Source organism: Antechinus flavipes, chromosome 3 (genome assembly GCF_016432865.1).
Source record: "Antechinus flavipes isolate AdamAnt ecotype Samford, QLD, Australia chromosome 3, AdamAnt_v2, whole genome shotgun sequence".
NCBI lineage: Eukaryota > Metazoa > Chordata > Mammalia > Dasyuromorphia > Dasyuridae > Antechinus > Antechinus flavipes.
Window position 1 is genome coordinate 52,632,649 of NC_067400.1, and position 26,730 is coordinate 52,659,378.

The 26,730-nt window shown below is 34.2% G+C and overlaps 1 protein-coding gene across 1 annotated transcript in view; it reads left to right on the forward strand.

The window, feature by feature from the left end:
- The window catches only part of DNER (delta/notch like EGF repeat containing), a 330,352-nt gene that overhangs the window by 194,353 nt on the left and 109,269 nt on the right, over positions 1–26,730 (forward strand). Inside the window, exon 6 of the mRNA XM_051983379.1 lies at positions 19,300–19,453. Coding sequence (XP_051839339.1) covers positions 19,300–19,453 — 154 coding nt within the window. The remainder of the gene's footprint in view (positions 1–19,299; positions 19,454–26,730) is intronic.

Here is a 26,730-nt window from a genome sequence, read left to right on the forward strand (position 1 = left end):
TGGTGCCATGTCTATTTTAGCTGTAGCAGGGCTATTGGCTTTCCCACCTAGGACCTCATTCTGCCTAAAAGCTTATTTCCTATAATTTTTTCTTTGCAAAATACTCTTTGTGCTACTTGTCTCATCTATACAATAAGTATCATATATGTTTTTATTTACCTCCTGTAAACTGTGTCACTATACCATTGCCAACATGGCTTCCATTCATGCTATAATGCCAATTGAATTAGACCATAAATTCTTAGAAAGAGATTCCCTTTTAGTTTTCTTCATAAAACATCCAATTTAGCATCTTTAGAAGATGTAAGTTTAAATGCTTCTGTTGATGATGATGATGAAATAAGAATATGGTAAAGACATTACAACACCTACAGATGGACAGAAAGGGAGTAGGATGAATTCAGCAGTATTCTGTAATACAGATTTTAAAGGACAGAACTGCCTCATAATCCAGATTAATCCTTTTAGGATGGGCCTTTTGCCATATGTTTGGGGAATGTTTTATTCATGACCCATCTGAACCTCAGTAAAACTTCTTTAGAATAGGAGAAATGAATAAAGTACTTAGTAAGTACATATGGGGGTGCTACAAACAGAAAATTAAGACAATCCTGACTCTGTATTGCAAAACAAAAATACAAAAATAACTTGTTGGAAGGGAGCTCCCAAGCTTAGGCTGAGAATGTTAGCAATAGAATTACACTCTGATAGCTACTCCATTTGTGGAGCCTTATTTACCTTTGGCTGATGTTCAAGCCACTCATAACAGTCTTTTTTAGATGGATGAAATCGATGATAATGCAAGTAGCATAGACTTTCCCATGTAGGCAATATTAATACACTTCTGACTTTCCACATTAAGAACCATTCACAATACACCTCACCCAAACATAGAACATTACATTCAAGATGATTTAGATCAATGTGAAGCTAATAAGGCAGAATTGATATAAGTAATTGTTTAACATTAGCTCCGTTGGGTTAAAACAGCTCAAGGGCATGGGTGTTTTGCTTTTTAAAATCCAATAACATCCATTAATTAAGGATTACTAAAGGCTCTGAAACTCACAATTGACTTTGATTGGGTCAATGAAGAATCACATAAAAGCCTTATTACTATTGCCACTTAGCTGGAGAAAAGAGACCTGCTTTCACCAGGCTACAAAAAAAGAAAGATCTGGATAATTGTACAGGTAGGGCTTAATGAGTGGAATAGAATTCACACTATTCCAAATTATATTTCTTTAAAATAGCTCATGTTAATAGGAAATCAGGATCATTGATTTTGAGCTACCAAAAAAATCAAGAAAAACATCAAGTCTGAGTTCCTTATTTTACATACAAGGAAACATTGAAGAAACATTAAATGACTCTACCAGAGTCACATAGTTCTGCCGAGGCAGAATTAGAAACCAGGTCTTCTTGGCTTCCACTTAGTTCCATTACCTCAAATTGTTTTTTAGTTTATATCATCAAAATTTAATACTATTGAGTAGGAAAGTTTTTTTTTTTATCAGCTTGCTATATAGAGAGAATCTTTGTCATATCAATAAAAGTTGCCATTAGAATGGGTATTGTACTTTTTTTCTTGATATATTTCGCATACTCCTTTGTCCTGAACCCTGGTCCTACAAATCACAGACCCATTGTTTTATCCTCTGTTCCATCTAGTTGTACTTGGATTGAATACAATTTTTGTTATGTGGTATCATAAACAGTGCAAAGGAATTAGTGGTCAGAATTCCTCAATTTTTGATCCTAATTCTACTACTAGGACATAGAATACAATTCTGTTTGGGTCTGTGGAACTATCTTTGGAAGAAATTAGCTTCTAATTCTACCCCAATGTTAGGAAAAAATTAATTGCTAAAAGATAAGGGGATGGCAGAGGATGAGATGGATTATTTCCATGGAAATAATGGACATGGACGTGGACATATTTTGAGAGATGGTGGAGAATAGAAAAGTCTGGTGTGCTAGGGTGCATAGAGTTACAAAGAGTCAGATATGATTGAACAATAGCAACAACAACAATATAAACATTTTAATTGTTTCCAGATTATACATTCCTTTCAAAGGATACTTGTTTTGGATTACTTATTTTTTAAAAGGCCAGAAGAAATAAATAAAAAAATGGTAAAATTACAACCCATATCTTCCTGGATTCCAATACTAAATTTAATTATATTACCTCAGATTGTTCTCAGTTTATTTTATTAAAACTTAATCCTAATTCTGATAAAAGCCTCATTTCTAAAATATATAAAGAATTGACTCAAATTTATAATAGTTCAAATCAATTTCCCATTGACAAATGGTCAAAGAATACGAACAGACAATTTTCAGATGAAAGTGAAACTATTTGTAGCCACATGAAAAGGTGTTCCAAATCATTATTGATCAGACAAATGCAAATTAAGACAACTCTGAGATATCACTAAACACCTGTCAAATTGGCTAAGATGACAGGAAAAGATAATGACAAATGGGGAAGACAATGGAGCGGTTGTGGGAAAACTGGGACACATACATTGTTAGTGGAACTGTGAATGGATCCAACCATTCTGGAGAGCAGTTTGGAACTATGCTCAAAAAGTTATCAAACTGTACATACCCTTTGACCCAGCACTGTTTCTACTGGGATTATATTCCAAAGAGATCTTAAAGGAGGAAAAGGGACCTGTATATGCAAAAATGTTTGTGGCAGCCCTTTTTGAAGTGGCAAGAAACTGGAATGTGAGTGGATGCCCATCAATTGGAGAATGGCTGAATAAATTATGGTATATGAATATTATGGAATATTATTGTTCTATAAGAAATGATCAGCAGGATGATTTCAGAGAAGCTTGGAGAGACTTACATGAATTGATGCTAAGTGAAATGAACAGAACCAGGAGATCGTTATACAAGGCAACAACAAGACTATATGATGATAAATTCTGACAGACGTGGCTCTCTTCAATATTGAGATGATTCAAACCAGTTCTACTTGTGCAGTGTTGAAGAGAGCCATCTATACTCAGAAAGAGAACCATGGGAATGGAGTGTGGAACACAACATAGCATTCTCACTTTCTCTGTTGTTACTTGCATTATGTTTTTTCTCAGTTTTTCTTTTTCTTCCTTCTTGATCTGGTTTTTCTTGTGTAACAGGATAACTATATAAATATATGTGTGTATATGTGTGTGTGTGTGTGTGTGTATGTGTGTGTATACACACACACATATATAATGATCTAACATGTATTTCAACATACTTAACATGTATTGGACTACCTGCCAGTGAGGGGAAGAGGTAGGGAGAAGGAGGAGAACATTTTCAACAAAAGATTATGCAAGGGTCAATGTTGGAAAAAGTACCCATTCATATGCTTTGTAAATAAAAAGCTTTAATAAAAAATTAAAATAAAACTTAATCCTATTGAGGTAGAAAATGGCTTTTATCAATATGCTGTATCCAGAGAACCTCTATTGTGTCAATTGAATCAAATATTTGCCCATCTCCCTTAGTAACTACTACCCATCTTATCTTTTAGTGTCTTGAAATGCTTCTATGAAAAGAAGTAGGTTTTAGGGGAACTATATATTTCATTTTCTCTGGAGAATGCAAATTTAGAAAACATATATCTTAGCAAAGCTGTATTTAAATGGAAAATCAGCTCTGAAGTTTTGAGTGGCTGCCGAAATTAAAGTAATCAATAACAGGGTTGTTTTATTTTGATCATGGTATCTGAATGTGTACCAGCATCTGATACAATGTAGGTATTTAATAAATGCTTGTTGATTGATTAAAAAATAGCAAGCATCTTTAGGATGGATTGTTGAGCACTATGAGGGAAAATGATCTCGTATACCATGAAATGATATTTCCTATTGAATTTGGTGTACAAAGAAACTAACTTTTCCAATTCTTCTCTTCACCTTTTCACAGAAAATCTGCTAGCCATTTTTTCAATTAACTACAATTTCTTTATGTCTTATATTTTCATTTATAGTGAAGATGTCAATAGGGATGTTTTTCATTTCCTACAGTATGGTATTGAATGTTGTTCAATGAACAAATATTGCATATTAAGAGTGCTAATAGTGAAATTAATGTGTCAAACTTTGGTGAGTTCTTTGAATGAAATAAAAAAAATAAAAATGACTACATCTTAACAGATATAAAATGATTAGTTACAAATTTCAAAATTAGCCATATTCATTTATTCAGACATTGTTGGGTAATGTGTAGGTCCAAATAAACACCAAACCAAAAGAAAGCTAGGGAGAGAAAAGAGATGTTGCCTGGAATTACAGCAGCTCTAACATGATCTTTTAAAATTAGGGAAATGAAGTAAAGACACTGATTCTATCACTGTTTACTGAGTGTATGATTCTGGGCAAATCATTTAAATTCCCTAGACCTCCTCATTTTCCTTTTCTACAATATGAGTAAACTGAACTAGAAGGATCATAGACTTAGTACTAAAAGAGACCTCTGAGATCCTCTAATCTGGCTCTCATCTTTTTTTTTTTTTTTTTAACAGAAAAGGAAACTGAAAGCCAGAGATTTTATGTAACTGGCTCAGGCTCACACAGGATTTGAACCAGGGATATCTGATACCAAATTCACTGCCTTTCCCACTGTATCATATGTCCTCTCCAGTTGTATACCTGTAACCATATGATGCTACAGTTCTATGATTTTTGAAATTAGCTTAATTTATGTAAAATAGTCATTGCAACAAGGAGGCAGAAAGGTAGATGGAACCTAAAAATGGCCACTTCTAGCAAATACCTAATCTTGAAACAGAGAGCTCTGTCAGTTAAGAACACCATTCATTTAAAGCACAAGCTTCCTTGTGACACATTATGGAAGAGAATAATAGAACATCATAAGCATTATCACACAAAATAGCAATAAGCATTTGAGAAGAAAATGATTCAATGTTGAAGTATGTTGTTTATTATAGTATATATTATAGAGCGTGGCAGATTAATTTATCATATGATTATGAACTCATTTTGAATTAATAGACTCATAGACCTTTAGAGCTGGAAAGAGTTTAAAGATATTATACCAACTCTCAATTTGTAGATCTTAAGAGGTTAATGCTTTGCTCAAGGTCACACAGCTATTTAATGGCATTCCTTTCCCGTAGAATAAGTATAGAATAAGTACCTGAAATCAAGATTCTAGCCACTGAATTGTGAACAACAAATAAGAATTATAATAGATTGCAATCATTTTAATGGTTATGGGGTGATGGATTAGTCAAGAGGTAATTTAATACCAAATAAAAAAGTTGGATGTGAAAAAAGGTAGTTCTCATGGTCGTAATTTTTACTCAGGGAACGTAAAAGAATAGGGTTAAATCTTCAACCAAGAAAACTGAAGAGACTTGATGGGATAGAAGTAAACAGTCAGAGACATAAAAATTTAATTTGAAAGCAAAGCAGAGTGACCCTGTTCATTGGCACTGTTCCTTTTCTGCTGCTGGGCTAGACATTTTGGTGGGTTTCTCGTGGGTGATATTTGGATGCTTACAGAATATCTAACTACCCTAGAGAAATACATTTACCAGTGTAGCCAGCCTTTCCTGCAGCAACAAGACAATGAACATGATTAGCCTCTAAGTGGTCACCAAGAGGGTTTCATTAAAATGAGCTATGGGATCCTTCTATCTCTTGGGCTGTTATTATTTCAATCTGGGAGGTTGTAGATTTAGTAAAAACAGGAATGCATTGATTAAGCTGGGGACTGTAATTTCTACAAACAAAACCTAATGAAAATTTAGACTTCAGTTTTACATACCCAAATGAATTCTTCAGTATTAACCTGTGGGTTCGAGACTGAATAAGCTGTAATGATATTAGGAAATCTTGACTATACTATCAATTCTATGGCATGATGAAAAGAAGCATTGGCTCTGGAGGACGATTTACACCCTATCTTTGATGATCCTACCTATGTGATCTTGGGCAAAGCACTTAGCTTCTTCAGATTTTTCATCTGTAGGCTGCAGTTTTAGTCTTGACAATGGGCAAGGTTCCTTATACTCTAAATCTAAGATTGTATTGTCATTTAGTGGATAGGTAATTGTTAATTTGTATTTCTTGAGCAGAGGGATGAGAGACTAGGAAATAGACTTCTCTCTGTTGTCAAAGATGAATAACTTATTAAAACTATTAAGTCCAGTACTTTTTTATATGAAAATTTGCTTGGCTCAATTAAAAGCAATTCCATCTACTGATAGCTCCCTCTTGTACCTTGTTCTTGGGGAAGAGTTCATATTTTAGAACATAAGAAATATGGATTTTCTTGCAATAGATCTTATATCTCTGCTCCCCTGGGAATCATATTTCCTTTGCTTTCCTCTTCCCTGTTCCACTTCCATGACCATCCAGACTTCAGTCAGATTTCTGGGAAGCAGGAAAGCCTCTTTCATGTCCCTAAATACTCAAACCACATTGAGTGGGAGGGTGAGAGAGATGCTTGGGAATCATCAATTACAAGCTTTCTGGTCAAGTGGAGGACTATCAGATCTTTCTATTTGTTACAACATCCTAATATTTTCAGGGCTTTACTATTTGCCCTACATCTATGATCACCAAATCTCTCAAGGGACTATTGTATGGTCTGGATCTTAAGGTCCCCTTCTTGTACTGTCACTGAAAAAAATATATATTTTTTAATTTAGGACATGTGGACCTTTCCATCTACCCTGCAATCAAAGTCTTATCTATGAATTTTTCCTCCAATAAGAGTATGAGCTCCTTTAGAACATAGACTATCTCCATTTTAAAAATTCATATCACAGTATCAAATACAATGATTGGCATATGCAAAGTTCTTAAAGTTTTTTCCTTCATCTATTCATTCACTACAATTTATCAATAAAAACAAATGCCTCTTAATTTCCCCCCCGTATATTAAAGTCTAAGTATGTATTTATGTGAAGAACACCAAAAAGGAAGGGGAAGTAGAAGCAAGGAAAGGGGAAAGAACAGAACAGTCAAGAAACTCTTAAGTTCTGAGACAGACATACCTTTTCAAAGGCCAAGTTTTATATAACTGCCCTTCCAGTCAAATAGTGTTGCATTTGAAGATACTTATAACTTGATGATTCAATTCTAGAAAAAAGATTCATCTTGTCATTAAGAAGGTGTGGAGTGGCCTTTCATATATAAACCTTTCAGATTCAGTCCTTGAGTTTCGTTGCTCAGACTCAATACGGATGAATTCCAAATCTGGGCTCTTTAGACCAGTTATGTGCATGTGTTGCAACCAGCCCATGGTAGTTTTTCTTTCTTTATCTCACTATTCAAGTCTGGAGAATGCCAAGTTTGGAACCAAAGAGGTTGATAATCTCAGCCTTTCTATTCCCAGTCTATACCTAGTTCCTGTTCCCTGCCCTGCTGCTTGTAATTTTTGATATCTTGCTCAGTTATGGGCAACAGCTGTCATGTATCAGGGGGTAATTGGGAAAGGATTAGGTTGTCATATTCCTGCCAACTGAAAAGATAATTAAGGGAATTTCTTTCATCTTCTCTCCCTCCTTCCCTCCCTTCTTTCTTCTATTCCTCTCTGTCTCTGTCAGAGAGAGAATGTCTGTGTGTGTGTCTCCCCCTCCTTCACTTCAAGGATTTATTAAGCATCTGTTATGCTAGGTTTTGGAAATATAAATACAAAAGTAAGACTCTCAGGGAGCTTATATTTTGTTAAAGGGATATCTCATCATATGAGAAATTGGCTAATGAAAATTCAGTCTTTGTTCTGCCTGCAGCAGTATCAGTTGTGTAAGTTTGGAGATTCTGGTTCCAGGCGTATATAATAGAAGATCCTATTTAGATCATCTGCAATTCTTCTGTAACTGCTTTATATCTGCTTATTGTGTTTCATTGAGGTACCTTTGTGATTGAATCCTGGGCCAGAAGATATTGTGAATATAAAAAGATAATAATAGACCAAATCAGTTTTCTTTTCATTCATAGAGAGTGAGGCAATAACTATTCTCAAAAGATTAGGGGAAAATAATCAAATGTGGGCCATTGAGCTCTATTATATACAGTGCCAAATCAGGAAATGTAGAGATACCTTGTAACAGTCACTTGTACTTATTCTAGACATGTTACATTAATAGCACTTATTGTCAGATAGATTGCAAGCATAGCATGGTTCTTTGAATCCCGTATAGTGCTCCTTGTACTTTACATTTAAAACCATCAAGAACACTTAAGTGTTAATATTTGTAGCAAGGGAAAAAGTGACTAAATTCAGATAGTTTAAAAATATATTTGAAAATTTTTTTTTCATATTTTTCTGTACTCCAATAATTCTCTCTCCCTTTATTTCATAAACTGCCAAGCATTTTTGTTTCTTATTCAGATAAAAGAAATGATGGAAAAGGAAATAGCATAGAGGACTCAGGAAACAGGTAGAAACTGTAGTGTGCAATTTATTTAATGGAAAAATATAATGACATATCTGACTTTCAATAATCCCTCAACCTATATTTATGTTGCCAATCATCTACTAAATGTAATTGCACATAGGAAAAAAATGTCTTGTGTTGAACTATGAAAATTTGGCCTTATTGGACCTAAGTTAAAAGAAGAAATCTCAGGTTATACTTTTATCCACACTTCACTGATGGATTTGTTTTGTTCTCTTTTGCGTGTGTGTGTGTGTGTGTGTGTGTGTGTGTATGAAAGACAGTGATAAAAAAGGGCAATACTATTTTTCAGATCCTCACCCTACCAACTAACTTCTGATCCAAATGGAAAGGAACCATTTCTTATTTTATCTTGGTATCTTTCCTAGAAACTAGCACAATGTTCTGTATGCTAGGAGAGTTTGTTAAATTTTATTGAATTGAATTCAATTGAATTTCTTTGTACCCAGGGTAAAATCAAATTAAAAAAATATATCTACAATGGATACTGTTAAGTTAGAAAGATGTAGGTTTAGGTGAATCCTAAAATACAAAGGGGCTGGTGGTTCTACTTAGTGCTGCAGATGCAGTTTAGCTATGCCCTTTTGTTTGAAGAGCTAATTAAGCAAGGTTTATCTATTACAAATTGCTCCTTCTGTAACATAGTTTTTGAAACTATTGTCAACAGAAATGTTGTATCTCAACAAATAACTTATCTGTGAGAGGTAATTATTGTTATCAATATTTTATTTTTAATAACTTGAAAATATCCTTATGGATCAGTTTTACATTTAATGGATAAGAGAAGATAGGGGCCCAAGACCCACTGATAACATCAAAATATGAGAGAACTTCCTCCTTATAGTAGTGCAGAGAAAGCTTTTATGTACCTTTAGACTCATTGTGCTCTGGCCTTTTTGTGCCATGTGGTATGAACCCACTTCTTCATCCAGCCCAAGGGATATATCTTTGTGATACCTCTCATGTGGTATTTGCTTTTCTTTTCATTCACTTGAAGAGATACTGTCCAACTCTGTGGAAATTCAATCAACCTTTAATAAATACATACTATATGTGTATTTATTACTGGAAATGGGCCATCCCCTTTTATCATACAGTTGCTGTAATTTTACTATTCTTGGTAGTATCACTGCAACCAAATTCTTCTCCCAATTATTTTGGGGAAATAGGAAATCAATACAAAAATGAGAAAAAAATTCCAAGTTTTGGATTTACCAGAAGTATGTTTAATTGGGCAAGGTAGGCTGGAGTCATGGAATGTTGTTTGGGAGTGATCAGACATGTGGTAGCAAATTTGTTGCAGAAAAGATAACAATTAGGCAGATAGGATGAGAATTCTGGTGGAAAAAGGAGGAAGGCAAGGACAGTAATATGCTGAAAAGAGAATGCCAGGAGCACACTGGGAATAGCCAGATACCAACTTTTCTCACTTTTTAGCTTTGTTAAGATTTTATGAGAAGTGGGGCAGATAGTTGGTATAGTGTACAGAGCACCAGACCTGAAGTCAGGAGGACCTGAGTTCAAATTTGGCCTCAGACACTTAATACGTCCTGGCTGTGTGACTCTGGCCAATTAACCCCAGTCACTTAACCCCAATTAGCTGAGCAAAAAAAAGATTTTATGATAAGTGTGACCTTTAATTCCATTTTTTGTTTCATTTTCATAATTTTTACTGTTTTTATGATGATCATGAGAATAATGATACTAAAAAAAATTTGTTGAATGGAAGAGAGAATATTAAAAATGTTAAAAAGAACCAACCCCAAACCTAACATCTTCCACATCAAAAAGACATTTTAATAAGATGCTTTTCTATAATAAGCTTAAATATTTACATTTTTTCCCTTTCAAAGAGATATCATTTTAGTAGTGTAGTCTGTATCCAGACTGATGCAGCATACAAAAAATATAGTGAAACCTAATCTTTTTTACCTAACAATATAATGAACACTCATCATTATTTTCTGGAAATTCATAGTCTAGATAGAATCTGATAGAATCTCCTTAATTTCTGCAATTGAAAAGCAAAAGGAAAAAAATCATCAGGTCGTTTCTGCAATAAGTAATAGTGTTTGCGATTTCTCCACCCTTTCCCATAATTTGACACATTAAAGTTCCTATTTCTTTTCTTTGGGTGAACCTGAGTTAAAAAGATGGAGTATTTGGAAATGAGTCTCATTCCTGCTTGCCTCTTCCTTTATTACTAATTTTGCATCTTTAATTGCATTGGCTCATTTGCTTAAAAAATGAATATTTGGCTTTTTTTCTATCCTGGAAAACATTTCCATTTGATGAAACCTTACTTGCTAGGAAATCATTGATCAGTTAAAAATGTAGATTAAAAATAATTAAACAGTATGGGATGCCAGCTAGCTACATTTAGGAGGGGGTCTTTATTTTTCTTTCAAGAGTTCCTCATTTGCATTAGAAAGAAAACGTTGTTTTATTGAGGGCAGTTGAAAATTTTGCAAAGAATCCAGTGGCTGGTGAAAGAATTTCAGTAGCAAGAGAAGCAAAACTAAACATTTTTTAAAGTGATTATATTGAACTTTTATCTTTAAGTACTCCAAATGGTAAGGATAATACCTCTACTAAAATTCAATCATTGTGGCAAAATGGTGACTCTTCTGAATTCTCAGAAGCAAATCTGGGAAGATTTTGCGTATAGGCCAGAAAATCTGTCTTTTGAGGGGCAGAATAATGTTCCATTGCAACAACTCTCTGAGATCATTAGTTTAGTTACACAGGGATTGTCATCTGTATTGCATTGGCTCATTTGCTTATTGGAATTGAGAATGCTTACATAGAAAAACTTAATATGACAATAGCTCGTGCTTTAAGGTTTCATGTATGTTATCTTACCTGAGCCTTATAATAATTCTCTAAGGATTTTTTTTGTCCAAATTTCTGATTTTTTTAAAAAAAATTTAATAGCTTTTTATTTACAAGTTATATTCATGGGTAATTTTACAGCATTGACAGTTGCCAAACCTTTTGTTCCAATTTTCCCCTCCTTCCCCCCACCCTTTCCCCTAGATGGCAGAATGACCAATACATGTTAAATATATTAAAGTATAAATTAAATACAAACTAAGTATACATGACCAAACTGTTATTTTGCTGTACAAGAAGAACTGGACTCTGAAATATTGTACAATTAGCCTGTGAAGGAAATCAAAAAGGCAGGAAGGCAAAAATATAGGGAGTGGGAATTCAATGTAATGGTTCTTAGTCATCTCCCAGAGTTCTTTCGCTGGGTGTAGCTGGTTTAGTTCATTACTGCTCCATTGGAACTGATTTGGTTCATCTCATTGCTGAAGATGGCCAGGTCCATCAGAATTGATCATCATATTGTATTGTTATTGAAGTGTATAATGATCTCCTGGTCCTGCTCATTTCACTCAGCATCAGTTCGTGTAAGTCTCTCCAGGCCTTTCTGAAATCATCCTGTTGGTCATTTCTTACCAAACAATAATATTCCATAATATTTATATATCCCAATTTATTCAGCCATTCTCCAATTGATGGGCATCCACTCAGTTTCCAGTTTCTAGCCACTACAAACAGGGCTGCCACAAACATTCTTGCACATATAGGTCCCTTTTCCTTCTTTAAGATCTCTTTGGGATATAACAAACTTCTGATTTTTTTTTTTTTTTTGGCAAAGGAAGGCAACTCCTGTATGAAAACCCATAAGATTATTTTTATGGAGAACCACACAGAACAAACACTCACAAGGTGGTCAGAAAAAGCAATATAAGGATACTTTCAAGACCTCTCCTAAGAACTTTAGAATTGATTGTATGACATGGGAGACTGACACAGGACTACCAAGCCCTCAGTGTGCCCTCATTGGAGAAGGTGCTGGGATCTATGAGCAAAGCAGAATTGAATTAGCTCAGGAAAAACAGGAGATGGGCAAAGGTAGAGAGTCCACTCTAAATATTCCTAGGGACTATTTCTATCTGACTTGTGGTAGAGCATTCTGAACTCATATAGATCTGATCAGCCACAGTAAGACATACTGTGACTGTATTCTAACATAGTGATGTCATTTTGGTCCTCTTCCAGAATGAAAGGCAACAACCAACCTCTCTTCTGAACAGATCAGCCACTCCTCTCTACCCAGAGGTACTGAGAAGTTCAGGGACTTGGTTACAAAGCTAGTATAGATCAGAAACAGAATTTAAACCCAGGTTTTGCCAATTCTAAGGAAAGAAGTAAAGATGGAAGGAAGGAAGTTAGGAAGGAAGGAAGAAAGAAGGAAATAAAAAAGGAAGAAAGGAAGGAAAGAAGGATTTATTAAGTGCTCACTATGATCTATATCTTGCCAGTGGACCCCAGTGGTCCTGGAGGGGAAAGTTACCTGCAGGTGACTTTGAACAGTTCTTTTTCACTTAAATTCAGTAAGCTTGCCTGTCATAGCATTACTCCCTGATATTATGGTCCTCTTCAAGAACTATGAAAAAACAACAATAACTTTAAAGAGGGAGATGCTGAGATTCAGTAACTTGCCTAAGATTACATAAATAGGTTTTCAACCCATATTTTATGTCTGCAAATCTCTTACTATGCTGCCTTCCTTAGGCTGGACTTTTTGGTACTACATCATTCGATTCTTGATTAATGTGGGTATTATTATTCTAATTTTACAAACAAGTTAATTTATAAATAAATTATTTTACAAATAACTTACAAAAATATTCTAATTTAATAAAGATGTTAGACTAAGTGATAAGAATGGAATTTTAGCTTAGATCTTGGGTTCATTGTTCTCTCTACACAAACTGCCTCTTGTCTTTGACTTTCATCTTGACCCCACAGAAAGGGTTTGAATCTAGCTGGAGATGGCTTCTAGTTCTCTCAGCTCAGCTAATATCAGCAGCTAAGGTTTGCAGAAAAATTCCCTACTCTTTCTCCTGCCCATGCCTCAATATTTTAAAAAAGATTGTTGTGTTTTTCCTAAAAGACATTTACTTACCTGTATCATGAAAAATAAAGTAAATCTCCATGTCCTTTGAAAGGAAAGGGCACCTACTCTCATTATTGCTGCCATTATTTAAAATTTAACATTTAAGGCCAAAAAATGAATGGCATGAATTCATGAATGCAAGCTATGGATTTATTGTGTATATATGTTCTGCTCTCCATATTTCAAGTTTGCTTTTTTAATTAGATGCTGCTTTTGCAGTGAAGGATTCGGAGATATAGAATGAAGACTTAGCCTTGGAAAAGAACCATGGATGGGAGACAAGCATGGCTTAAAAACTAGAGGGGCATACAATTTAAATTATGTATATACTGAACAATGCAAACCAGAGATCCAGCTAGGAGGAAAGAATTCTTGGAGTCCTTTAATGTACGTTAGGGAAGTTCATCTCAGTATTGTTTCTTTCCAAGCAGTGTGGTGAGTTTTCCTTTGACTTGGCTCATTGTTCCTAAGGATATTGTATTCTCAGGAGGAAGCAATATTTTATAGCTAAATTTCAGCTGCTCTGGAAAAGAAATTCATGGACAATTTTATGTTATAAACAAAATCCTAAGACCCTCATTGAATTCTGATGTCTAAGTGACTCCTTTTGCCTTTCTGTAAGGGTAGTGCAAAATCCATGCTTAGTAAGAATTCCCAATGACAAAGTCAGGCCTTATAAGTGAATATGTTGGAGTGGTCTTTTGACTTTGTGAAATAATTTTAAATTAGCCTTAAGAAGATGAAACCATTTATTACCATTAAAATGGTTATCTGGGTTTTTGTAATTGTCAGTGGAAAGTAATTTCAGTCCTAGAAACTATCTTTTAAAAAATCAAATTGGGCCACATTTCTTTTGCAAACATTTTCCTTCTTTTATCAGTTATACCATTAGAGTCACATTAAATACCAAGTAAGTAATGACCAAATGAGAATGATTGTTACTCAGCTGAGAAATCCTTAAATCACCCCATCTTCACAGAGCTCAGAGTTTAGAAAATGTGGATGCAACAAGTTCCCATCTTGCAAGTAGTCTGGGAATGTTGGTCTGACAAAACACAAAGAGAGATAGGGAAGTTTTAGACTTTTTCTGTCTGTAAGAGTAATGCTAGTCTGAGAGCCTTAGATGAGGGTTACATTGATAAACTCCATCCAGGGAAGAATACTGTTGTTTCTAGTCCCAAATAAATTTGTTTTTGGCCCAAAGTGGGGCTAGAATTCCTCTGGATTAGACTGGTTATTTTTTACTTGTATAGAGTAAGTGGGATGTCTCGTTGTACTTTTGATATGTGACCAAGGTCATGGTGGCTTTAGGCAATAATTGGAAGTAACAAGGTTTATTCCTAGGCTGGATCTGCTTTCAAGTGATTCAAGATTATTGACAGGAGATTCTATGGGTTTTTACAAGAGACTGAAGAAAGGAGCTTCCAGTGGTTTGTTTTTATTTAGTCTGGAAACTCAATTCAACTTCCCATTTATTAAACATTTTACTATAAGTAAATCACAGTGATGGTTGCTGTGAATACAAAAAAAACCCCAAAAAACCCCAACAACAACCCTTGCCCTCACAGAACTTAAATTCAAGAAAGAAGAGCATATTGGTTACTAGAGAGATGAGAAAAGGAGGTGGTCAGAATTTGGTTAGAATTGAAATTATTTTGCCAGCTGGATTTGAGAAAGGTAAGATTAGAAGTATGGAGATTAAGTAAGAAGTTATGTTCATAGTCTAGATTTCAGGCATGAAGCCTTTAACTAAGATTTGAGTTTATGAGTAGAAAGAAGGGTATTCTATGAGATATGTTAGAGAGGCAGCATCAGTAAGACCTAGAAGTGGATTGGGTATTAGGAGATGAAGAAGTGATGAGTTTTGGATAGTTCTAAAGTTATAAACCCAGGGGACTAGAAGAATGGTAGTACCCACAATAGAAAGAAGGAACTTTGGAGAAAGGGTAGGGTTAGAGGAAGATGTAGCTAATTTCATCTTAACATGTATCGTTTGAGATACTAATGAGAATTTAGATATCCATGACACAATTGGAGATGTGATACTGAAGTAGAGGAAAGAATTTGGACTAGAAATAGAGATTTGGAAGACACATGAAAAATTATACATGAAGCTGTAAGAACAAGATGATTTGCAAAAACACAGACAGAAAAGGGGAAGCAACTCAGGATAGGGCACTGGGGAATGTGTATTAGGAGAAAGAGGTAGATGATGGTCTAGCAGAGGAGGATGAAAAGAAGAAGTCAGACAAGTAGGGGAACAAGAAAAGTGATGTGAGAAAGTCTAGGTAAGAGAGATTAACTACCTGACCAAATGATGTCAGAAGCTTCAGAGAAATGACAATTTAGAAGTTGAAAGATCATTTGTAACCTTGCAGTGGGTGATTTCAAATTGTATGGTCAGCTAGGAAGCTATATTGAAAAAAGTTGAGTGACTGGGAGGTGAAGAAGTGGAGGTAATGAGTCTAGATGACTTTTTCTAAGAGTGTAGTTATGAAAAGGAGAAAAGAGAAAAGGGAGTGGCTGAAGGACAAGGGAGGAGAGACCTGAGAATATTTGTGTTTGCTGAAGAAGGAAGCATCAGAAAAGGTGAGATGAAAGACGGAAAAGTAAGGGAGGCAAAGATCTTTGAACAAGTTTTTGAAGAATGTAGGAAGGGATAGTATCAGTGACATAAAGAACAGGGTTGGTCACATCAAAAAGGAGTGCCATGTACTTATCAGAAACTGGAGCAAAGAAGGAATAATGGATGGAGAATGATGTAGACGAGTTTTGAAGTGTGAAGTGGTAAAGGAGCTCTCAGAAGATATTTTCTTTTTTCCATTGTAATTGGACACATGTATTCCTAGAAAAACTACCCTAATATTGGAAGTTCTGTGGATTAGCTCCCAATTAATAATCTGTAGATTATGTAAAACCATAGCTCATAAGCTCCCACCAGTATTTTTATTTTTTTTCTGTTAGAGAAAATATTAGTTAAAAATGAAAAACAATTAAACACAATAGCAAAGAAAGTATGATAAACCAAGTGGGTATATGCTCTCAAAGATTATCAGTTTTTTTTCTGGGGTAGAGGGTGCACAAGAATTGATTACTTATGACCAAGGTACAAACATGGAGGGGCACACGTGTAAGAAACAAATGACTATTAAAATACAGACACTAGGACAAAGAATATCATTTTCTAGGACTATTAAGAGAGAAGTAACTCACAATTCCAGAGACTCGGTATTGGAAGTATATATAACAATTGAAGTTTATAATGTTGATCTGGGTTAATTAAGAAAAGGTAAAATATTGTATAGTGCATGTTTATAAAAATGGGGAACTATGGAATATATCTCAGGAAGATTCTTAAAGGATATGTTTTTGTTTTCAAAGAGAGAAACCCCCATGAATTAGACAATTTGTCAGTCTAGAACAAAATCTTCTCCAAGCATTGCAAAGGTTTGTATGTATTTTCCTTTCACTTAGGATAGTATTATTGATATATGGGATATTTAAAGGATGCTAGACTTCATGAAATGAAAAATATTAATTTCTTCTGGTTTTTAAGTTAAGCATGAAAAACTGGGTACTACAATTTCTTATTATTCTAGACATGTTTTTCAATTATGAAAATTTCCACAAAAAAGTATAAATAGGAAGCTAAGAGTTAAAGCTATATCTATGTGATATTAAAATACCAGCCTCTTACAAAATCAGTGTCATTTTCAGACTTTTTAAGAGAGAACTGGTATCACTGCACAGTTCATTAAGTTGCCTATTAGCATAGCAAAATTATTCAATGACAGAGTCAAATGGGAAAAAAATTTAAAAATCTGAACATTCCTAAATCCACTCTCAAAAATACAAATTAGGATAGCCCCAGTGTTCTTTAGGTCATCATTAAAATCTACTATCTGATGAGTTTTGAGAGGGTCTTTACTGCCTCCTTCATTCCTTGTCCTAGTTGAGTGTAGAACAATCTAATACCTTATCAAAAATTAAATTCACTGCTTAAAAAGTCTTGGGAAATCAGATGTACAAAGGGAAATAACATTTTCAGCTGAATCATTTGCACTAATGAAAATGTAGATTAAATATATTGTTCTCATTAGTTGTTTGACCTTTTGGATAGAAGAACTTCCAATGATTGATTGTTCTATTATTTTTCTTTAAATGTCAAAAAATCAGAATAGCTATGTAGCTTAGAGCTAGGAAACTACTTATCTAATATGTAAATCCCAATATAGATCAATATAATATATATTGATTAGTATGTCTTTTTTAAAATTCAATAGTATTTTATTTTCCAAATACATGTAAAGATAGTTTGCAACATTAATTTTTGTAAGACTTTGTGTTTCTCCCTCCCTCCCTCCTTCCCTCTCCCCTTCCCAAGACAGGAAGTAATTTGATATAGGTTAAATGTGTGAAATTATTTTAAACATATTTCTATATTTGTCATGTTAAACAGTAAAAATCAGACCAAAAGGGGAAAAAAAAACATGAAAAAACAAACAAAAAATGAAAATATTATGCTTCATTCTATATTTAGTCTCCATAGTTCTTTCTCTGTATGTGGCTGTCATTTTCCATCCCAAGAATATTGTAATTGAGAAGAGCCAAGTCCATCACATTTGATTATTACATAATCTTTTTGTTACTATGTACTATGTTCTCTTGGCCCTGCTTGCTTTACTCAGCTTCAGTTCCTGTAAGTCTTTCTAGGCTTTTCAGAAATCGGTCTGCTCATCATTTCTTATAGAACAATAATATTCCATTACATTCATATACTCTTGCTTATTCAGTCATTCCTCAATTGTTGGGCATCCATTCATTTCCACTTCCTTGCCACTATAAAAAGGACTGTTACAAACATTTTTAAAGTGTATCTTTTAAAATATTTCTTTTCTCTTTCTTCAGGCATCTGAGTCTATTTGGATTCTATATTTCTGCTTCCCAAGGGGTGCAATATCAGTTCTCTTTTAAAGCTAAATAGGGCCCCAATGTGTTCTTTTCCATTGGCAGTTCTTGGCTTTCAAAGTCTTTGTTTTTAAACTCTTCAACTTCAGGATGGATTAATTTAATAAAAATATTCAAGTCCATGGAGCTTTACTAATTCTTTATACTAAATACAAGATATTTTTTGTATGTTTTTACAGACTAGAGGTTCTTAAACTTTTTGACTTCAGGTCTCCTTTGGGCTCTTAAAAATTATGGCGGTTCTCCAAAAGTTTTTGTTTATGTGGGTTATATCTATTGATGTTTACTATATTAGAAATTAAAATATTTTAGCATTATTATGAAACTATTTTTGACCTGATGAACTCCCTGAAAGAGTCCCCCAAGAACTCTAGACCACACTTTGAGAACTGATGGAATATAGACTATTGTAGGTAATGTTTTTACTCATTTTCATTTCACATCCTTTAAAAGATTTTCTGTTATATTTATAATTATATTTCCAAATTTGTTAAATACTTATTACTTTGTTCTGGTAATAATAGAAGCTGTAAAATAATTAAGTGGTTGGATTTTCTAACAAATTTTGAAGGCACCAGATATCTGGACTAATAAAATCACCATTTGTGTATCCAAGCAGCAAAACTGTTTTTCAACTTTTGATTCAAATGAAACATCCTTTCATTATTGTTTTATTTAATCGAGAAAATGTGTAAATATGATTAAGATGATTATAAATATAAATGCTTGAAATTAAGCATTAATGGAATTTAATATTTTTAAATTGTTTTTAAAAGAAAGATCTTAAATACATAATGCTACAAATGATGTTATTAGCTTTATTATAGATGGGGATACTGTTGATCTGTATGGGTTTTGGAGTGGAAATGGGGATTTGGAAGAACTCACAGTCATACATAATAACTGCAAGTTCTTATTTTAGGCAACTTTTTCTTGTGACTGTGAGGACCAGTATGTGGGCACTTTCTGTGAAGAATTCAACGCCTGCCAAGCACAGCCATGTCAGAACAATGGGACCTGTATTGATGCAATTGAAAAACACGACGGGAACAATTTCACCTGTGTTTGCCTGGCTGGTAGGTGTTAAATGGCATTTTGCACTAAATCTTATGCATTTATCTTTTATATACAATTCATCCTTTTGGAAAATGAACTATATATAGAGGGATAACTCAGAGAGAATAAGAGGGCTTTGTGTATTTAAAGGACTGTATCATTTAAAGGATGCATTCTATCTGGTTTCAGAGGAGAGAACTGGAAGAAATATGTGGAAATTTAAAAAGGGCAAATTTAACATTTTTAAGAAGGAAGGGAAATCTCCATGGATTAATAATCAAATTGGCATAAGAAAGTGATGGATGAGGAAACTTCCATGGCTCAACCAATTTTACCCCCATCAATGTACTTATCCCTAACTTTGCTTTTCCAGGTGTTTAATTCTTTCCCTCTACCTACTCAGAAGAACATTCTGAGTCATATTTACATAATACATTTGAAAACAGATTTCAGTAATATTAGATAATTCATGAAAAGTTAATTTCTGGAGGACCTCATTTTAAATTTTGATTTCTGTGACTTAAGACAAGTTATTTCCATCTTTCTGGGTATCAATTTTCATGGTATTAGATATGTGACTGTGGGTTAACTTAAAGACATCTTTATTAGTTGAAGAATAATAACAGCTGACATTTACATAGCACTATTAGCACGTTCTATAAATTAATTTATATTATCAGCCTCTGATCACAATAGTCTGAGAAGATTAAGTGTTTGGACAAATGGCAAGGTTTGTCCTTTGTCCTTACTGTGGTTGGCAAACATAAATCAGATTGAAGAGTTGATTAGTGCACGACATTTGGGAATGCAGGCTTTTTATAAATCTTCTAACTATTTTGGGGGCTGTTTAGACTGAAAATCTTGTTGGTATAGGGGAGTTCTTAAGGTAGAAATGCCATTAGTATATATTCATAGTGAGTTGCATGGAGGCATGAGTGGCTATATGATTTGACTGGGGCCATCCATAATCAGGACCAAAATCCATGTTTTCTTGACTTAATGTTCACTGCTACACTTCTTCAGCCATAGTCATTCCAGATCATCTTGATAAGTCTATTAAAAAAAAAAAACCCTCCAACCCCCCTCCCCCATTTCCTGTTTTTTGAGGAGACTGTTTTTGCCTCTTTGTGTGTCCTCAGCATTTTCTGGCACATCATAAGCACTTAACAAGTGCTTATTAATTGATTATTGATTGATTTTAGCAAGTGGAATCTAAAAGACAATTTCATTAATATTTTTCTTTAGCATCCAAAGTTTATTTTGGAAGTGAAAACATTGGCCACTTGTCATATTGTTTCAAATCAAATGAAATAACATATGTGAAGTGCTTTTTTCATACTTTAAAGTATTCTATAAATGTTAATTGTTTATTATTATTATTATTATTACTGCTAAGGTCAATTGCTAATCTATCCTTCTGACTAAAATGATTGGCTTTATTAGGCAGTGATATGTGTCTTAGTATCTTAGATAGATGTTCTTGAACCTACATTAGGTTAGCCTCCATGTCCTACAACTACCCAAAGATGAAGGGACCTAGGTCTCAGGAATTTCTACTTTTGGCCTCCAGCAGCCTTCTCATATATGTAGAAGAGGCCATGGATTGTCAGTTTTGTTTCCACATCCTTTATAAGGCACCCTTTAGAAATTATCTTCAGGGACATCTCAGGAAGTCTAAAATAATTCCAAGGAAACTTTTACTTACAAACATACTTTCTCTCCAAACCTCAGACCTCTTTTCTCCCTAAATTTTCTTCTTTGATATTCTCATCTACTCCCTACTCTTAGTGAACATCTGGATTTCAGTGATTCTCAAACCCATATCTCTAGTATTTATTATCTCCTGAGCTCTAGACCTGTATTTCCATTTTCTTGTTAGACATCTCCTTTTTGCAAGCAAGCAAGCAACACTTATCAAATGCCTACAATATGTGCCAGGTATTGTGCTAGATCCTTGGAGGTACAGAGACAAAAGTGAAAAAATCTTAAATCCTAATGGGGAAGACAAATTGCACAATATAAGTGTAGAGAAAATCTATCTAAATTAATACTATGTTGTTTTGGAAGAGAGATCACTAGCTGTGGATGGATAGGATGGCTTAGGAAAAAATGTAGAAAGTGCTACTTGAACTGAATTTTGGTTGAATGAAGATAAGCCAATCATTTTTATTTCCTGGCAATACTGCAAAAATACTTAACTAGTCTAAGGGTTAATGGCTTTGTATATCCTTCTTCTCAAACTTAACTTGTATATCCATCTTCTCAAACTTAACATATTAAAAACAAAATAAAACTAAATTTTAATTTTTAAAAATTTTAATTTATCAAATAAAAAAATATGTTCCTCTTCCTTGCTTTCATATCACCATCAATGGAACTTGGAATAGTTTAGACTCTACTCTCTCCTTTGCCCTTTCCACAATATCCAACAAATCACTAGGTCCTATATTTTAATCTCTATAATCTTTATCATATCTTCCCCTTTTAGAAGTAACTATTTCAGGGCAACATTAATCTCTCATTTATTGCCAGAATCTTTTTGTTCCTTTCTAACATTATCTTTTAAAATGTTTTTCTCCCCTGAATTTTTCTGCCTTATTATTATTTGCCATTTATTGCCATTCCTTATAGTCTGGTAAAGCAAACTGACAGATGACTGTGTCTGACAGTGTATACCTTATTCCACATCTCTAGCCTACCCCCTATCTCTTGGAAGCATGAATTATGTTTCAGGATAAGTCTTCTGGAGTCAAGATTGCTCACTGCATTCATCCAAATTGTGATGTGTGATTTTCTATGATCGCGGTTGTATTATTTCTTAGCTACTTACTTTGCATCAGTTCATATAAATCTTCCCCAGTTTCTTAGAATTCTTCATATTTGAAGAATTTCTTAGGTTGTAAAAATATTCCATTAGAGTTATGTAACACAGTTTATTCAATTATTCTCTGGTTGATGGATGCCTATTTTATTTCCTTATTTTTTTTTCAATAGAGTCTGAATTGACCTGTTTATAACCAACAGCCCTGATGGACAGCCTCCTTAGGGTTTATTCTCTCTCTCAGGGACCAGAGATCAAACTGGAAAAGGAAGTTTCCATTACAAGTCCCTTTTAAATCAACTGTTTTTAATGCAACATGAATTTCAGTTTCTCCTTCCATGCCTCCTTTACTGTTTTGCATATATGGCTAATAACTAATTTGTTTTTAGGTGTTTTTTTCCACATGAGAAACCAAATTTATATTTAAATGAAGATGGAAGTGAGAGATGACCTTGCAGTATATATCTGTTGCAGTGCTTGTTTTTCATAAATATGCAGATAGTATCAAATGGCTCTTTAAGTAAGGATATGTGATACCTGCTAAATAATATTTTAATTTTACTGAAATGTACTTAGCACCAAAAATGGAGACTAGATTTGAAATTGAGTGATTTATCAAATCTTTTTCATTTACGTCCTATTCACTTGAGTTCAACAAGCATTAAACTCCTACCAAATATGGTCACCCTGCTAGGTGCTAGACCTACAAAGGAAGACATGAAATAGTTTTCCCCTCACAGAGCTTACATGACACATTTCAAATTCCTCCTGAAAATATAAGGCGATTTACTACTTAGTTTTCTGAAAGCAAAACTGAGGGAAAAAACCATACATGAATGATCATTTTTTCCTATGTAACTAACAGGCACAAAATGTCTCATGGCTCTTTTTGGTTCAGTAGTGATTCCAGAATCATCATTATCATCATAATAAACTTTAGAAATCTTTTTTAAAATAGCAATAGCTATTTATGCAAAGCCTGTCGGAATTAAGCTGAGTCTCTTTTATTGATAACGGTCCTGAAAGTATCACAAACCAGGCTTAATTTTTGGTACATCTGTAGGCAAAGAGATGAGATTTTAAGATGTAAAACCAGGAGAGCATCCCTGAGTTTTGCCTTTCTTTCTAAATGGAAAAAAGGCAAGTACTCAGTTTATCCACAGTTTTATTGTACCCTCATTGCTTCCTCTAAAAGAAGTTAGAGCTTTAAAAAGATTATGGTTGGATATATAATCTTTTCTTCATCTGCATATTTTTAAAGGTAAATGTGGAAATCTCATTTTTTTTTCAAATGCCTTCCTCTATGATGTTCCGTTCATAGCCTTTTCACATTGAAAAGATGTCAGAATCTGTTTTAGGCTATTAATGCTGCTTAGTTACTACAAAAGGCTCTCCATTTCAAAGCCAGTTGTCATTTGCATCTTGTTTGGTTGAATGAAGATAAGCTGATCACTTAGATTTCCTAAGAACAGCAGCTGGCTTTAAATAGTCTGAAGGCTAGAGACTGTTTTTTATGGGAGCTTGGCTGGTTCTTTTAACATTACTGAAAACCTTTTCCCATCTTGATGGAGTCTGAGTATTCATCCTAACTATTTGTTTATTTCCTATACTGTGAATTTCTTTCTTTCTAAGGAATTATCTTCTAAATGATTTAGAATTTGACTACTTATGTATGATCTTAGACAAATGACTTAAAATCCTGGAATCATAGAATTCTCAAGCTGGAAAGAACCTCAGGAATTATCTTATCCACACAGTGAGTTAGGGCTAGGATAATAGAGTGGGTCTCTTTATTCTCAGTGGCCTGTCCTTTCTACTACATCATGGCCTTCTTCTCTGAACTTCAGTTGGCTCCTCATCTGTGAAAGAAGGGAGCAGGATTAGGTAAATGCTAAAGCTCCTTTCCTGGCTAACATTCTGTGACCTTGTTTGTCCTCTGGATCATATACTTGCATGCAAAGTAGACTATGTAACTTTCAAACAAATTCATTCATCAAAGGACATCCCAAGAGGTAAATGGATTGGGCTTTATGGTCTCCGAATTATTCATGACATGTCTTTTCAATGGTACATGTGAGGTAATTATTGGAGTTAGTTCTTAGAATAGATTAGATTAAAGCCAGTAGCAATTTCTAGGAATTGTTTCTTTTAGAATACAAATCAATCACTTGGTAGACTGCATTTTCTATCAGGCTGGCTCTTTTCAGTGGGTTTGCTGATATCCCTCAAGGGTGACATTGTTGTGAATCACTCTTTTGGTAGCACAGAATTTGGAGCAAGAAGGGGACTTGGATGCCTCAGATTCCTGATCTGTAAGATGGAGAACTTGGACTAAATAGAATTTGAGGTCCTATTCAGACCTACACATATACTCTAATCTCTCATTCAATTGAGAAACAGAGGCCCACAAGGTTGAATGTAAAGAGCTATTGGTGGAATTTGTAGCCATTTAATAATAATAACTCATAAAATAAGGTTGATTTTGAAGTTACGTTTAGCTGTGGACTTTATTTGGGACATTGCTATTCAGTCTTGATATTACTCATATTTGTATTGAAATTGCAGTTTATAAAGAATTTTAATCACCAGAATCCTATAATTATTATTACTATTTTTATTATCTCAGTTCTAGAAAATTGATTTTGAATTCAACAAATATTTTTTCTTAAAAAACATATTCTCAGATTTTAAATCATTTTACAAAAGTTAACCAGAATTTTATATTTGATCCTGGAGCCTTTAGAGTTTACTGAATTGAGGATGCTATAGTCAGAGGAGATGGGCTGGAGAGGAGGGAGATTTGAAGAAACAGTTAATAGGTTAGTACAAGAGTTCAGGCTTGAGGTAATGAATTCTCCCCAAGGGTAATAGTAGCAACTGAGGAGAGAAGAAGTATGTGTAGGACCTGGATGATTCCAAGAATAGTAGTACCCTTGGAATGAAGGAGGAAGTTAGGAGAAGAAATGGGAGTAGAAGGAGAGATAACGAACTCCATTTTGGGCACATTGTATTTAATATTTATGGTATGTCTAGACAGTATTTGGTAAATGGTAAGGGCAACATGAAATAAAAACACAGAAAGCTTAGTGCTTTCTTCCAAAGAATTTGCCATTAAGATTCCTGAAGACACAAAAGGACTCAAGAACAATTCACAAATGAGTATGTGAACAAATAGAAACCAATGAAATATGGATTCTGTCCTTATAAAGGGATGGGCTAGGTGACGTGGTATGAGCTAGGGAAGGTTTCTGGGAGGACATGATCTTTGAGGAAGCTCTACCTTTTAATTTAATCCGACACTTTTCCCAATAAAAGAATTATGCTTTATCAAGAACGTATTAACTAATTTTTTTCTCAAAAGACCAAATCTATGATTTTCCTTTCCCAAGTACTGCTTAGCATTTACAAAGCACTTTTCAACTTCAAAGCCCCTCACTGTTGACTAATTGGTGATTTCAACCTACTTTTGATAAAAAACAACCCCACTTTCAAAGGCAGAGTGAAATTGAAGTCCCAGTTCTGGTTTAAGCTTTACTATTTTAAACAACTACACTGAGACAGACAGTCAAGGTGCCCTTTGAGCTGTAAATGGGTCAGTTCCTACTTGGGGTGGGGGTGAGGAAACAGTATAGATTAAAGTTAGTTGATGTGTCTCACCAAGTCTCTCTTAACTGGCAGAGGAGGGAATTTTTTTTCTCTCTCTTTTTAAGAACATTAACCACATCATCTGAATTTGCTTTTCATGCAAGTCACAGTAATAAAAACTGCTAACATTGAGTTTTCTACTAAAACTGAAGCTGTTCTGATAAAGACTTTAGCATTTCCAACAGGACTGTGAATTTAGTGCCCTTGACAGTCTGAATCCACTCTAAAATTCAGCTAACATTTAAATGCCTAACTAGGCATAGAGGTGACACAAGAGAAAGAATCCTGAGTTGAGAGAATATAGATTTTAATCCTGTCTCTTACTTACCTGTGGTATGTTAGGCAAGCCATTCAATTGCTTTGTGCTTCAGTTTCCTTATTTGTAAAATCTAATCTAATATCTCTTTTGGTTCTCAATCTATGTTAAAATGAGATTAAAGTACTATATATAAATATTAGTTATTATTACTGTTATTCTGTGATCTTTATCACCTTTTATCTTGACCCTCAGATTCTCATTTAAAAAATAAGAAAATTGGACTAGATAAAGGTTTTTCCAGGTCTAACACTTATGCTTTATGAATTGAGGACTAAAATCTGAATTAATAAATCCAAGCAAACATTCTTAGGGTTCATGATATTTTTCAATTTCATATTTTTATTTAAATGGTTTGTCACCGTGCCGACTAAGCCAAGGACTTTATCTAAGCAGACAGATTCTCAGTACTTTGCAAATGGAATTTTTTTACTTAAAAATCTTCAGTGATCCCCTACTCCCTATCAGCCCAACTCTTCTCGAGGTCCTTTTCATTACCTTCCACTCCCTTGGTT